Source organism: Mytilus californianus, unplaced genomic scaffold (assembly GCF_021869535.1).
Source record: "Mytilus californianus isolate M0D057914Y unplaced genomic scaffold, xbMytCali1.0.p SCAF_1, whole genome shotgun sequence".
In the NCBI taxonomy this organism is placed as follows: domain Eukaryota; kingdom Metazoa; phylum Mollusca; class Bivalvia; order Mytilida; family Mytilidae; genus Mytilus; species Mytilus californianus.
In genome coordinates, this window is record NW_026262581.1 from 36512829 (window position 1) to 36530105 (window position 17277).

The 17277-nt window shown below is 32.9% G+C and overlaps 1 protein-coding gene across 7 annotated transcripts in view; it reads right to left on the bottom strand.

Moving 5' to 3' along the window:
* The window catches only part of LOC127702524 (gelsolin-like protein 2), a 54574-nt gene that overhangs the window by 26749 nt on the left and 10548 nt on the right, over window positions 1-17277 (bottom strand). For all 7 annotated transcript variants that reach the window (XM_052206808.1, XM_052206791.1, XM_052206784.1 and 4 more), the window contains exons 3-6: window positions 15117-15197; window positions 11334-11407; window positions 4615-4689; window positions 292-366 (exon numbers count right to left, since the gene is read on the bottom strand). In XM_052206808.1, the coding sequence (XP_052062768.1) occupies window positions 292-366; window positions 4615-4689; window positions 11334-11407; window positions 15117-15197 (305 nt within the window). The remainder of the gene's footprint in view (window positions 1-291; window positions 367-4614; window positions 4690-11333; window positions 11408-15116; window positions 15198-17277) is intronic.

Sequence of the window (17277 nt, forward strand, 5' to 3'; positions counted from 1 at the left end):
ATGTTTACGCTCCTCATCCAATGTAATAATATATGTTTACGCTCCTCATCCAATGTAATAATATATGTTTACGCTCCTCATCCAATGTAATTGGACAATATGATGGTGATTCATTCATTTCTCTTTTTCTGTTGTTATTCTTTGCCATTATGATTTTGCAATGTTAATTTGCTTATTTTGTTTGTTCGTGGTTTTTTTTATGAATTATATATTATATAGCATGTTAGCTTCTGCATGGAACTGGTGAAGTTTTATTTTTTTCCCCACCTGTTACTAAAACAAATATTATACCTGTGTACTATGTTTGCCTATCCAGAAGTGGAGGTCATAACACAGTTCCTCAGAATCTTCATTCTTCTTGTATGTCTAAAGGAAAATGGGAATTGAAATAGTAAATTAAAAAAAAATAATGACAAACTTTTGATAAACTAAATGAGATATAGTTATATAGCATTCAATTTTGCTTAACCGTAATAGGCCTTGTATAGTTCGCACTGGTACATTATCCGCACCCCCCTTTCTCAACACGAGGATTCAGGTAAAAAACTGTTCGAAATGTCTAATGAAACTCCAGTAATTTCAAATTGTGTGTGATAGTTTGCAGTATTTTCATGGAAAAACCCGTTTTCCATTATCAAATAGAAGTTGAAAATGCTGGTAAATGATTTTACAACACTTCACAAGTTTAAAAATAAGTCAAAATCACAAAAAAAAGCAAATGAGAAACTTGTGTACCGTAATCAGGCTTGTATAGTTCGCACCCCCTTCTCCCAACGAAATTTCAGGTAAAAAAACTTTTTGTAACTGTTAGAAAAGGTCTAATGAAACTCCGGTAATTTTAAACCGTGAATGGTCGTTTGCAGTATTTTCTTGGAAAAACCTATTTTCCATCACCAAACAGAAGCTGAAACTGCTTGTAAATGGTTCTGAAACACTTCACGCTGGTTAAAATAAGTCTAAATCACACAAAAAACAATTTAGAAACTTGTGTATGTTCAAACCGGAAGTTTGAAAAGCATGTGTAAAAGATGAAAAAACCCGGTCAGAGTCGAAATCCGTACATAATACGACTTTGAAAGTAAAACAGTTCCCTCCTTATGTAAAACATATATCTATCACATTAATGTTTGAAGGGTCTTAAGCTAATACAAAACATATTTGTCAATAGGAAACACCAAAACGGAACGAATAATAACCGATTACGTTTTGTAGTTTACACATCGTAAGCTGGTTTACGGTTGTCTTTTTTTATAAGATTTCATGCAAGCAGATACCAGTTTATATTTAGCAATGCATTGAAAAGAAACGAGAATTTTGTTATGAAGCATTTAATTTTTAAATTTATCAGTATTAATTTGATATTGAATAAAAATAACTTATTAATATGGATTGGGTAAAATTGTTGGTTTGAAAAATGATAAGAGCGCCCTCTACAATGTAAATAACAAACATGGCGGAACGTAAACAAACCACATCGCGAAATTGAAATTTTCTCTCTTATTTCTTGCTTATTGTACTCTATAGTCCGCACCCCTGCTGTCAGGGTCAATTTTGGAGAATAAAACCGCGGACTATACAAGCCTTTTAACGGTATGTTTAAAGCGGAAGTTCGAATAGCATGTGTAAATGAAAATTAATACCGTGATAGTGTACGGAAAATCTGACTGTGAAAGTAAAACAGTTCCATCCTTAAGTATAATAATGTTTAACATATCTATCACATTAATGTTTGAAGGATCTTAAACTAAAACAAAACACATGCGTCAGTATGAAACACCAAAATACAACGAATAACCAATTACGTTTTGAAGTTTATACATTGTTATGCATAAGCTGGTTCCCGGCTGACTTATACACTTTTTTCGTTCCGTTAAATTCAAGGGGATTCCAGTTCATTTATATGCAATGCAGTGAAAAGAAACAAGAAGTTTTTAGTGGAGCATTTACTTTTGAAATTTATCAGTTTATATTTGATATTGAATAAAAGTTGCATATTAATATGGATTAGGTAAATTATTAGTTTTGAAAATGATAAGAGCGCCCTCTACAATTTCAATAACAAACATGGCAGAACGTAAACAAAACTCGCGAAACCGAATTTTTCTCCTATTTATTTCCTATTCTACTCTATAATCTGCACCCTGTCTTCAGGTTCAATTTTGGAGAATAAAACCACGGACTATACAAGCCTGAATTCAGTATAATAAATTCTGTAGATTTTTTTTAAATTTGGTTTTTGTCAGCACAACAGTTTGCCATATTGATTATGATATGTAGTGCACATCTTCATGTTAGGAATGTACAATGTACAAGGTTTCAAGAGCATCTGTTACAGAATGTAGGAGAAGTAGGTTACATCTACAAAGTTAACTGAATAGAATCAAAGTTTTGTAAGTTCAAGGGCATAATTCCAGGCATACATAATGGAGGAAAAATCCATGCTGCAAAGTTGACACATCATAATCTATATTTGTACAAGTTTTGGTTTAAATTGTTGAAGAAAAGATGGATAGACGGACAGACTGAGTGGTTCCTATATACCCCCCAATAAAAGAATTTGAGAATCAGATATTTTTTAAGATCCAAAAGCTAGACGCTCATCGGAAAATAACCCCATTTGCAAAAACTCTTTTAACAGCAAATGAAAAATCAAACTTCAAATTGAAACGTGACATGTATTTTATGTTTCACACCAATTGCATTAAAATCTGAAAGACTTTATCAATTGTTACTTGCATTATAATTTTTAAGTAATTTTTTTTTTTTAAATAATGTAACCAAGGGGCATAACTCTTGATCAGTAAATGTTGAAACCATCAAAATAGAACTTGACCTGTATTTTATGATCCATCACACTGTGCTCAAATTGCAAAGATTTGATCAAGTGGCACTATAACCTTATAATCATTCCATACACCAAATAGTTAATTTATTGCTTATAGCATCTGAGAAACATACATATTGTTAATTATCCATTTTCAGATGGTGACGTTCCCTTGTCATCATCTTATGGTGTTTATATATCTCAACTTGTTCGATTTGCTCGTGTATGTAACAACGTATTTGATTTTAACGAAAGAAATCTCTATATTACTGAAAAATTATTACACCAGGGTTTTCGATATCACAAACTAGTCAAAACATATACTAAATTTTATCATCGGTACAAGGACATTATTCGTAAATATAAATCAACATGCAGACATCTTATACGTTCAGGTATTTCACATCCAATCTTTTATGGTAATATTCTTTACAAAGCACAAAAATGTCGGCATTCACCTCAAAGCTAACCAAACCTTTAAACAGACTTATTCAGAGGGGATATAGTTACGATACTGTTGTCAGATCATTGCAGATGGCATATTTTGGTATTAATATTGATTCACTCATAGGGTTTTTGCATCAGAAATAAACACATTTGTTCTAAAACCAGTTGTTGGCATGATACGACTTATGTTCTTTGCATATATTTTATGATGGTATGATACTAGACCCCTAACAGGAGGGATTGTGCTTGATTTTCATATATGAAGACATAATCTTTCAATTAGTTTCCTTGAAGTCTGTAGCTGGCATGTCAGTAACTGCTAGTAGTCCATTGTTAATTTATGTATCATTGTCATTTTGCTTAGTTTCTTTTGTTACCTTTTCTGACATCTGACTCGGACTTCTTTTAAACTGAGTTTTACTGTGCGTACTGCTGTGTGTTTGTTTATTCTACATTGGCTAGAGGTATAGGGGGAGGGTTGAGATCTCACAAAACATGTTTAAACCCGCCGCATTTTTGAGCCTGTCCCAAGTCAGGAGACTCTGGCTTTTGTTAGTCTTGTATGTTTTTTTAATTTTAGTTCATTTATATGTTTTGGAATTTAGTATGATGTCCATTTTCACTGAACTAGTACACATTTTTATTTTAGGGGCCAGCTGAAGCCCGCCTCTGGGTGCGGGATTTTCTCGCTGTGTTGAAGACCCATTGGTGGCCTTCGGCTGTTTTCTGCTCTTTGGTCGGGTTGTTGTCTCTTTGACATATTCCCCATTTCCATTCTCAATTTTATTTACACAAAAACATAACATTGACCAATGAACCATGAAAATGAGTTCAAGGACAGATGAACCCTGGCAGATGGACATGTACACCTTACAAGCATTCCATACACCAAATATAATTGACCAATTGCTTATAGTATCTGAGAAACAGACCTATCAATGAACACTAGACACTAGACATAATGAACCATAAAAATGTGGTCAAGGTTAGATGAACTGTGGCAGGCAGAAAATTCATAACATAAGGCATCTGTATACAAGATATGAAGCATGCAGGTCTTCTACCTATTCAAATATAAAGCTTTATACAAATAGTTTATGTTGTCACTGGATTAGCAGCCCTATGTCATGTATGTCTCACATTCTGCAACATTTGTTGCAGGCCACAAAAAAGAACACAAAATTGGTGAAACGATTATTTAGTACAAATTTTTACAAGAATGTATTCCATTACCTCAATCATTCATACATGGTTTCAATTCTATGGAACCTTATAAACTCCTTCAAAATATTTGAAGCATATAATACAAGACGAGATACATTCAAAAAGTAATAGTAACTCACATTTAGAATGATGTAAGAGTCACCATCAAAGAATTTTCCATAGTCTTCTTCTTGCCAGTCTGTGATTTGGAATTTCTGAAAGTCAAACATTAATTTTTAAATTAATATTTTCAAAATTAGTACACATATATACCAGGTACTTTCTATTCAAATGTTAAAACCTGCTTAAATTACTTCAAACTTCAACACTTCCTACAAAATGTGCTTCGGTCAACGCTTTTACACCCCATTCAACTAATAAATGTGGATAGTGTCCACATGTGGACACAGATGATGCCCCCGCTTGCATATCATATAGTTATAAAGGGACATAACTGAAGAACGGTAAAAGTAACGCTACCCAAATTTGAACTTGATCTGAGTTTTGTGGTAATAAGCATTGTGTGTAAGTCTCATAACATTTGGTTGAGGCTAACTTAAGTAGAGAACGGAAACGAAAAATTTAGCAATTTTTATGTTTATAAAGGGACATAACTCAAGAATAGTAAAAGTGTCGCCACCAAATTTCGTACTTAATCTGTATTATGTAGTAATTAGCATTGTGTATAAGTTTCATAACATTTGGTTGAGGCAAACTAAAGTTAGAAAATGAAAACAAAAAATTTGTACTTGATCTTAGTTTTGTGGTAATGAATATTGTGTATAGGTTTCATAATGTTTAGTTGGGGCAAACTTAAGTTACAGAATGGAAACTAAAAATTTTGCAATCTTTCGATTTATAAAGGGGCATAACTCAATAATGGTTAAAGTGACACTACCCAAATTCAACTTGATCTGTGTTTTATCAGTGGAAGTCAAAATTAAACATTGCATTGTATAAAGCATTGATTGTAGTTGATTCAACTTTAATCATGGACAAAGGAAGATAACTCCAAATTTAAAAAAATACTTGATATTTAGAAGAAACGAAAATTTTTGCAATTTTTCCATTTATAAAGGGGCATAACTCTAGAACGGTTAAAGTGATGCCACCAAAATTCAAACTTGATCTGTTTATGTGGTAATAAGCATTGTGTATAAGTTTCATAATATTTAGTTGAGGCAAACTCAAGTTAGAGAACGGAAACCAATTTTGGGACGTACGTACGTACAGACGGACAAGGGTAAAACTTAATGCCCCTACCGCTATGGCGGGGGCATAAAAAAGAAGAATTCATGTCTTAAATTATATTCTTTGAAATTCATGTCTTAAATTATATTCTTTGAAGAATGTATCCATAAAAGTAACATGCAATATCAATCCTGGATTAAGAATATCAATAGCACTCAAAAGCTCATGCAATTTAAAAATGAATGTGCTGGCCTCAAGCTTGGAATCAGCCAGTGTTTGCTGCTGTTCCTTTTTTGTTTGTTTATTGTTTTAATGTGAATATATTTTGTCATCTATGTTAACGTAATACAATTCTCTAGACTTTATACAATTGCAGCACTTGTCAATCCTTGAACACAATATTGTGACACCTTGATACCTATTTTGGTTAAGTTGTAGCATTTAATTACTGATTTAATGATTTTTACCACCATGTCAGCAGCAGAAAACAAATTTTAATAAATTGGGAATGTGTCCATGGGACACAGATGCCCCTTGCATTTAAGGATATAAAGGGACATAAATCTAGAAAGGTAAAAGCGGCGCTACCAAAATTCTAACTTGATTTTAGTTTTGTGGTAATAAGCATTGAGTATAAGTTTCATAACATTTGGTTGAGTCAAACATAAGTTAGAGAACGGAAACGAAAAATTCAGCAATTTTTCCATTTGTAAAGGGGCATAACTCTAGAATGGTAAAAGTGATGCCACCTAAATTCAAACTTGATCTGTGTTTTGTGGTTATGAGCATTGTGTATAAGATTTATAACATTTGGTTAAGAAACACTTAGGCCACACCAATTTGATTTGTAGTCCTGCGGACAAAAGCTCCAAAAAATATGAGTGCTCTACTAGTGAAGCGAGCGGTATATATTTTTTTAATTGTGCAATTTAGAATTTATGTACATGTTATAACTGGGTTACTTCATAGAAAAACAAGGAGAAACATGCTCTAATGCATATAATTTGATTTATTGGTGCCTGTTCCATGCCAGACTTTCTTGTCTCAATGTGGTCTACCGGTAGTTAATTTTGATTATTTTCAGCAAATAAGCTTTGTCTGCGTGAATTTTCATTTAAATCCATACATGTATATATATATAAAGAAGCATAGCTGATGCTGTTTTACACGAGCAATTATGTTAGGTAAATGACATATGTTGAATAAAATTAAAATATGTATATGTAACCAAAAAAATGCCCCGAAAGATATTAAATATTTTTTGATATAGTTGTTTTTATAATATGGTAATGATTGTTTATTGGCTGATTGACATCCAGTTGGAACTATTTATCCATATTTAGGATCAACATAATGAGTGAGGGGAATATTTCTTGCTTTGTCCTAAAACAACATCCTGAGTAAGATAGTTATATTGCTATGCATGTAGATCTCAATGTATTAAAATATTTCCTTAAAATACCTGTCACCACATTCACATGCATTATTCTGACTGAGAAAAATACTCTTTCCTTTTGCTCCTATTAAAAGCTGCAATGCATTTAAAACTCTTTAGCTTGACTAAAAGTGGTTGAACCAATTACACATCCCTTATTATTATGAGCATGCCAATCACAATACCACCACCTTGGTCTCATAGGTTGGAACTCTTAAATTTCCCCTTACAAAAAGAATTCTGCTTGCATGCCAATAGACTAACAAGGGGGTATGGGGTTTCATCAAAATAAGATAATTCTGTGATTTTTTAAAAAGTTTACCGTATAGGAATTTACAATTAATTTCATCCAGGATCAGGGTTCGACACTAACGCTAGTCCGCTAGCCAGAGGCTAGTAAAAATTAGGGAGGGCTAGTAAAGCTTTCATCACAGTAGTCCGACAGGCTAGTCAAAATTTTGTTTAAAACTAGTAATTTCACAAAATTTTAATTGTCCCAGATTTTTTGCTGACCTTAGCCGTCTTTATTGTACAGTTTATTCACGTATATTTTGATTGACAGACATTTTTAACATGAAAGGAACTTTCTGGGAAGGGAAAAGGGGAAAGAAACGGAAACAATGATGGTGCTTAATACATTGAAAACCACGTGTGTTACAAACGCCATGATGATTCTAATCAGAAACCTGGATCTCAAAAGTGCTTTCATAATATCAAAATAATAACATGAATACGAAATTTACATACATTACTACCAATACCATCACTGTTTATACAAAATTAAAGGTCTCTGCAAGGATTTGTATACTATACAAATCCTTGGTCTCTAGTAAAAATATGCAGATTTTTAGGAATAAAATCTTGTCCTGCAAAAAAAAATAAACTGACAAACAACAAGGGAAAAGAAGGAATCCATGAAGAATTATGACAAAAAACAGCAAGGGCAAACCGTTCCTCTTTTGTGGCTGTATTTTTAAATCCATTACTTATCCATCTTCATTATAAAGACTCTAGTAATAATGATAAGTAAAATGAGGATGATGATGAAGTAATGATCTAAAGGGGTCTTCAAAATAAGTCGAACACATTCTTAATATACTAGATGATTAAAAAAGAGGGACGAAAGATACCAGAGGGACAGTCAAACTCATAGATCGAAAAACAAACTGACAACGCCATGGCCAAAAATATGAAATTTATTTTTTTTTGGTATTTTTTATTAGCAAACCAGTGAAATTTCATGAAACAAAACATGTTCAAAACCCTCTGGAAATGCTCCAGAACACAGGATTTAGCTTCATTTGTATCAAAATTTTCTGGGGGGCATGCCCCCAAACCATCCTAGATAGGGTCGTGCCAGTGGCACAACCATCCAAGTGCTTTTGGCACTTGGAGGGCTAGTGAATTGACAAGAGGACTAGTAGAATAATAATTTCACTAGCCCTGCAGGCTAGTACATACATTTAGTTAGTGTCAAACCCTGAGGATAGATAGGTCTAGGTTGCAATTCTGAAAATATAGACAATGCAATTTCCCATAGGAACTCCCTTTGCGGCTAAAACTGTGCCACTTTAAGTACAAGTCACAACAATACTTATTTATCAGAATTAAAGCCTTAAAGAAATCACTGCATATTCTCTAACTTTTCATTTACAGTACATTTTATACCCCCACCGTACCCCTGTTTCAATTTTTTAAAGAATTTGAAAACAAGACTTTAATTATTGTCAGCTTACCCTATGTGCATGTTTTCTGACATGAAATGTCTAGAACATGTAGAACCTGTTTGGAACTATTCTTATAACAAATTAAAAGCATTTCAGAATACTATAAATGTAAAGTTTAGTAGTTAATCATTCCAACATTCAAGATTATGTAAAGTATCCAATCCTGCCTTTGTCTCCAGTCCACATCTTACTGTATGCCTATTTGTCAAATAATTACATTCAATGTATGTTTCACTATGATACATTATTTTGATTGGCTAACAGCAATCTCGCGTCCTTCTGAAATTAACATTCATTACACAATGAAATGTAACATTCATGATGACACGAGGTCCCACAATAAAGTGCACAGGTAAATTAAAGAAAAACTTGATAGAAATCGTGTTTTCATGATCCTAGCTATAAAATGTAATTATAAGTATTGAATGCTTCTTTTTGTAATTTCATAGGGTTGTAAAAGCGTTGACCGTGCGCACATTTTTAGAATGAAGCGCTTCTGCGCTTCATACAAAATGTACTTCGGTCAACACTTTTACACCCCAATGAATTTACAAAAAGAAGCATTCAATTCTTAGTTAAAGTTAACAATTTCTACCTCAAATGGTCAGTGTAGAAATGTTGTCACAACAATATCATCTCTAACCATATATCTAACATAATTTAGCTAATATATGAACTAGAAGTGTTGTTTAAACAAAGCCATATTTTCAAAAGTTGTATGTATGAACAATCAATGATGAAGTTACCAGTCTAATGTATGACTTCACTAAAAGTTTTATAGAACTGACTGCTAACATCTGTTTTTTGCATAATTTCAAAGCACAGTTATTGGTTTCTATACAAAACACCTTTAAAATAATAAAATCATAGCATTTACAGGTTAAATTATCTGTTTTGTGACCCAGGGTGTAGGCAATATTCTGTTTTTTTTTGCCACTGGGGCCTCACATTTGCTAAATTATTCTGCCTTTTCTGTGAATATGGAATATTCAGTACATATTTAGGATAGAACACACTATTGTTAGTTTTAATGAGGTATTTTTGTATTTCTAGCTTGTATTTTTTTATGCCGCGGTCACAAAAAGGCACATTCAGGTATTACGGCTTACTTTTGGGTTATCAAAGAACAAAAACACCCCAAAAACAATATTCAGGAAGGATCTATGAGTTTCAATAAATGCGAAGAGTAAATTTAAGCACTTCTAAACAATTCAAATACAAATATGCATACATTAAGAATTCATTTTGAATTCAGGACTTTAAGTAAACTATGCATACTGTAAACTGTGAATTTATGCTGAGTCATTATACATGTAGTTAAGGCCCAGGATTTTCTCAATCTTCATGAAATATTCATAAAACTTTGTATATGAGTTAATTTCATTTAAATCTCTGAGATAAACCAAATTTGGTGAAATTCTATATGTTCTCTTTTTTCACCCTATATAGGTTGCAATTCTGTAAATATAGACAATGCAATTTCCCATAGGAACTCCCTTTGCGGCTAAAACAGCCACTTTTACTATGAAGTTTCGTGAAAAATTATATCCCAGAAGGGAAAGTTGACATGCACTACTATTTTATTCAGAGGTCAAAATATAGGGCTGTGCGGCATATTTTCAACATTTATATGCCCTGAACTTCTAAGAGTTTAAACTTATACTAAAATTCTATACTACCCCTACCTCCACTTTGGACCTGAGTGTCCTCCTAAGAATTAATTTTAGGCGCTACCATGTTTTTCTATACTGGTGACATTCCCAAGTTATGTCTCTATGAGATGAAACACAGAGATCATATCTGGGAACCAGTACGTTAACAAATTAACATATCTATGAATATTATATATCTCTCCAAAAGAGGCGTGGCTTGTGAAACAGCTGTATTTACAAAGTGCAACCTCTATGCCTGTTTAAACAAGGATCAGGGATGACGATAGTTCTAACATATATTGATGTGATTGTGGTCATCTAATGAAATTTTTTTTTAATTTTTGCCACCTAGAACAGGTCTTCAAAGGTAAACGAGATGCATTTTGGATAACTGTGTGTTCAATAACAACTTGTCCACAGCATTGAATGAGCTGACACAACTACATGTTGGCATCCTGATTTTTTACCTTTTATTTACAAATCAATTTATCACACATGAGTTTGAATCGATCGGAGCAATATATATGCAATAGAAAAAAAATTTCAAGGAAAAACTAATTTTGGAGCAGCATGCGGACCAAAAAATTTTTTTTTTAATTGAAAAGTCAATTTCGCCATAACAGGAGCCGGAAAATCCGAAGAACTAGGAATCAAATTGGTGTGGCCTGAAGTTAGAGAATGAAAACGAAAAATTCAGCACATTCACATGTTGTCATCCTGAATACATATGTCATATATATTAGCCCCTGGATGTTAAAACAGTCATTCATTCATCTCTGCCAGTACACTGGATGCTAACTAATCAACAATCAATCAATCATGTTATATCTATATTGACAACAATGTCAACTTACCACAACTCTCCAGATCTTCAGACCAACAGATTGTCCTGCCCCCTCCCAAGCAGGTTCTCCCATGGCAGATTCCTCTGAAAAAAAATTATAAAGGCTGCAAAATCCTGTAAATTCAGTAATTATTGACATATTTTCATTATTGTGAAAAGTGTGACCAACAATTAAACTTCACATATTTTACTTTTATTTTTCCCTGGTCAGGTTGTGATTGATTTATCTCCCTTTAACTACAGAGATGATCCAGAGGAGGGACGATATTCTGCACATGGCACACAGATTTGTTTTATATTATCAATCCGTCGCGGATATAACCTGTCATTTATTACAAGCAGTTCGTGGTGTGAACATCCCCTGGACATTTGAAAGTCGTTGACTGAGATTATAAATATAAGCATTATATACAGTTGTAATGGTTATACAATATACATACATGTATACATAATAAACAAATTAAACCGCTTAATTTCATACGGCATGGAGCCATGGATTAATTGAATTCATTTGATTGAATTAATGTTTAGGTTTTTTTTATTTTAGTTCATTTATATGTTTCGAAGTTTAGTGTGATGTCCATTTTTACTGAACTAGTACATATTTTTGTTTAGGGGCCAGCTGAAGCCCGCCTCTGCATGCTCTGGGTGCGGGATATTCTCGCTGTGTTGAAGACCCATTGGTGGCCTTGGGCTGTTTTCTGCTCTTTGGTCGGGTTGTTGTCTCTTTGACACATTCCCCATTTCCATTCCCCTTTTTTATTTATCCAGGACTAAAATTTATTTAATACAAAATTATAAATATTGTAATCATCCTTCATTTATCTGCACAAAAAAAAAAAAAAAACAAGAAAACAAACGAGAAAACACAATAGAGAATGAAACCGACCAATACACATATAATACACAATTAAAAATGAAAAGCTTTTTTCATTTTATCTTGAATATACAATGTAATTAAAATACACAAAACAATGGTTTTTGTGTCTAAGGTTAACGTATTTACTCATGGATTTGACAAATATATTTATACATATTATTTGAAAATCATCATTTTTAGCGGCAACCGATGGAAAGTTAAGGAGACCTTTTATGTGTTAGGCTGAATGAACAATATTCTATAACTGTTATAAATTTCAATGATTTCTACTTGCTAACTATAGAAATATTACCGGAACATAATCTTTAAAGATACAATTTACCAAACAGAAGTAAATAAAATGCTCCGCTGGGCGCAGCTTGATACGACCGCAGAGGTCGAACCCTGAACAGTTGGGGCAAGTATGGACACAACATTCAAGCTTGATACAGCACTGAATTTGGATTGTGATTAAATATTAGACACAGCATAGGTTTCTGACACAGAATGAATGTGGTCTAAGAACTTAAAATTTTTTAATTTACCTATTCAAACCATATCATTATTATTTGCTTTTATATATAAATCAGAAATAACCAATTTAAAATGGAAAATTTTAAAGAAAAAAAAAGGAAAAAAAAATCCCTCCCACCTAATTTTATGAACCCCCTTATGATTCATCACCCCCAAACTCAATCCCAGCCTTCCCTTTGTGGTATGGTACCTTGCAGTACAATTTCAGAGAGATCCATACACTTGAACACAAGTTATTGTCTGGAAACTAGAAAAATGCTTGTTTTTAGGCCCCTTTTTGGCCCCAAATTCCTAAACGTTTAGGGCAATTACCCCCAAACTCAAACCCAGCTTTCCCTTTGTGATATGGAACCTTGTAGTACAATTTCATAAAGATCCATACACTTACACACAAGTTATTGTCCTGAAACTAGAAAAATGCTTGTTTTTAGCCCCTTTTTTGGCCCCTAATTCCTAAAATTTTGAGCCAATTACCCCCAAAATCAATCCCAGCCTTCCCTTTGTGGTATGGTACCTTGCAGTACAATATCAGAGAGATCCATACACTTGAACACAAGTTACTGTCTGGAAACTAGAAAAAAATGCTTATTTTTGGCCCCTTATTCCTAAACGTTTTGGGCAATTACCCCCAAACTCAATTCCAGCTTTCCCTTTGTGATATGGAACCTTGTAGTACAATTTCAGAAAGATCCATACACTTACACACAAGTTATTGTCATGAAACTAGAAAACTGCTTGTTTTTTGCCCCTTTTTTGGCCCCTAATTCCTAAAATTTTGAGGCAATTACCCCCAAAATCAATCCCAGCATTCCCTTTGTGATATGGAACCTTGTGGTACAATGTCAGAGAGATCCATACACTAACACACAAGTAATGTCTGGAAGTTACAAAAATGCTTATTTTTGGCCCCTAATTCCTGAACTGTTGGTACCATAACCCCCAAAATCAATCCCAACCTTCCTTTTGTGGTATTGAACCTTATGGTAAAATTTTATACAGATCCATTCACTTAAACTAAAGTTAGAGTGCGAAAACCAATGTGTCTTCGGACGACGACGAAGCCAGACGACGACGCCAACGTCATACCAATATATGACCGCAAATTTTTTTTGTGGTCGTATAAAAATACATTAAATTTTATATGTAAAAGTAATTTTCGATGATCAATTAATCTTTCTTTGTGAAAACTTGCTATATTTTAGGTGAATGCAATGGAGTACGAGTACATTTGGTATTAAAACACATACAAATGAATCTTTTGCAATATTTAAAATTGCCAAACGGAAGCTGAAATCATACCATGTGACATGAAAAGTTTTACACACAGCACCTAGACTGTTGTCCCTCCTCTAGGTATGATCAATAAGTAAATCAATTAAAGGGTTGTTGTTAGGGGACAGTGTAATCAAAGATGCCAGGTAACATTTATATTAAACACTTTGATTATTCATTGCAAATGTATTGGTAAGTGTCTCATATGTTTCTGTGTGATCAAAATATGCTGGGAAGTTGTTTGAAATGGGAAAACACTCTTACAAAAGTTTCCAGTGAACAATTATGATGAATAAACATTTGTGCCTTAAAATATGTCTAAATTAACCAAACCAGGCCTCACATTTAACTATCAATAACACATGACAACTGTTCAACTAAGTTTCTAGATCCCCAAAGTTAGCATGAAAATTATTAATCATTGGAGTTATATTCGTCTTTAGATCCCCATTACATCTGACACATGTTAAGCAATGTGTCATCTTTTTTTTAATTCATATACAGAAATAAAATAGTAAGTCATTTGATCAATGAATTAAAACCATATATATATATATATATATATATGTTTTCCAAAACAAAAGATTAGGCTTAACAACCTATTACTATGAGAAAATTCAAAAATTAATTGCAATAAATAAATGAACACAATAATTTCTGAATTTACAGTACAAAAGGATAAAAGTCACAATTGTTAAAAATGCAATTGCCTTTGTAAGATTAAATACACATGTATAAATGTTCTGATTATAATAAGAAAATGAATTTAAAAGGGCTATGGGGTGCCCTGCATGATAGAATCACTGCTCCCTCCTAGAAACTGGCTGTCTTCTAGGGGTCAACCCTTTTTGAAATTGTAATAGAATTTAAAGCAAACACAAAAAATTCATATCCTGGTAACATAACTAGGTCTTATTTAAATTTTATAAAATGTGTAAAGTTTTAAAAGTGAAAAATACCACACATTGAATTTTGCAGAGAAAAAAAATATTTCCTAATTTGATGGGGGCTTTTAAGTTTTAATAAAGTGTGAAAATTGCAAATAAATTACTATAGATAATTTTTAATCATGTTAATCACTTTTTAACCAAAGTGTACTGATCATGTTTTGTTCAATATCCTACATACTTTTAACTTGTCTTTCAACATCAGTACCAAACAGTGCCATGTTGGAATCTTTCCAATCATACTTCTTAGCTTTGACTAATCCTGTAAAAGATTTATTGTAACATAGAATAAATATAACATAAAGTACATTATTATTATCCAATCAGGATTCCACTTACCTCCCTATTATGCCACCCAATTTTTTCAATCGTGAAAATGGACGTTATTGTATGAATGACCTGCTGTCAATTTAGCTCTTATAAACCGATAAATTTATCTACTTGGCTTACATGACAGTTGTATTTTAAAAGACAAATGTATCTACTAGCTCTTAAGCATAATTATAAGTACTTTTAGGCCTTTTGTCAAATAAAAATTATTGTCTGATTGGTTGTATGCGTGAATTTTCTAAAGTTAAAAAAAAACAATAAAAAAATTCTATTTAAATATTTACTGGAAAGGCCAACTAAAAATGTTCAGAAGTTAAACACACACAACAAGTGAAACACCTGTGCCTGTATTGCTTAGCTTGTGAAAAAATCAACAGTTTGCTAATTAGGACCTTAAAATACATACAATAGTTACTCTTGTAACAGTGATCGTTTTTGCAATATACATGTTTAAACCTACATGTAGCTCCTATAATTTTTAACATACATGTAACAGCCAAAACTGCAACAAATAGTAAAAATCAACATTTATGGGGCAATAATTCAATAAAAGGGTCCTTAAACTTTCAGTGTACATTGATCTTGTCAGGCTGATAATTTTTAAAGTTTACTCTTTTAATGTAGCTCCTATAAATTTCTGATAACAGCCAAAAACAGCAAAAAATTGATATTTCAGGGGGAACAAGTATTCTGAGAGTATTGCATGGCAATACATAGTCCCCTACCGGTTAAAAATTCATTGTACTGGAACAAAATGCTATCCTGATCTATAACTTGTCATGGTGTAAACTATATACCAATTATCAAATCAATATCTTCAAGCATGACAAAAAAAAGCAGTGATCGGGAAGGACGTGCGCCTTGCGCCAATTGTGCTTATCGACCAGAAATGGCGCATAGATTGACAAATGTAAGCGCCCGCGTGGCGCATGATATTTTTAACTTCGTTTTGAAACGTTGAGATATCGTCAAATGGATTTCCGATCGTATTTCGTGCCGCCATTTGTGAGTACACAACTGTGTAGTGTTTACTCCAATGATAAGAACACCTATATATTTTTGGGACGTCTCGGGTGTTTTCCTATGGTAATAATAGCAACATGCGGTATGACTGATTACCCAAAAAACGTAATTAACCATCATTCATGATATATTTTTTTATAAACGACTTTAAATTTGTGAAAATTGGCTAGTACAGGCGAGAATTCTTCTCTAATTATAATCTTTTAAGTAAGCTTGCTATTATTTCGATTGAAAAACCCAAAAGCCTTTTTATGAATAGCATAGTATTTGTCTCCATAAAAGGGGCTTAACTGTCCTTGTCATTTTTTTTGGTCTTTGGCTCGTTTTGACATTTTGTAAACATGCCTTCAGCGAATTGTTGTTGTGTCTTATCAATTAACTGTTATTCTTGTCATCGCGATGAAGTAATAATAATACAAGTGCAGAGGAAATGCCAGAAACTTCCTCTAATACGGAACGTCTGGAATAAGTATGGTATCGACGAAGACCCAAATTTAATTTAAAAAAAAACCATCAACATGAACAACATGAACAAGGGAACAGTACCAGTTTTAACATTGTAAATAAAGGTTATCGTAAATATTGCCCGGTTTGGAAGAAGTAATTGTATATTCATTGAAATTGAAATTACAAAATCACAGGAACAATATCCATGATATTAGTTAGAATCATACTTGTAAGTACAGTGAAATATACACTTTTTTATTTTTTGTTTTTATTGTAAACGAATGGCCCACTCATTTGACAACATGGCCCATTAATTCTAAAAATGGCCCATTGAATTTATTTTTGGGGGGGCCTGGGCCCATAGAGAAAAAATCCTTCCAGATCACTGAAAAAGTGCGGAAAAATGATTATTTGAGTGAATTTTCTAAGTCCAAGGACCATAACTCTGCACAAAATCATCAGACCGGAACAAAATTCGAAATTGATCTGTAACTTGTCATGATAAAACTATATACCAATTATCAAATCAATATCTTCAAGCA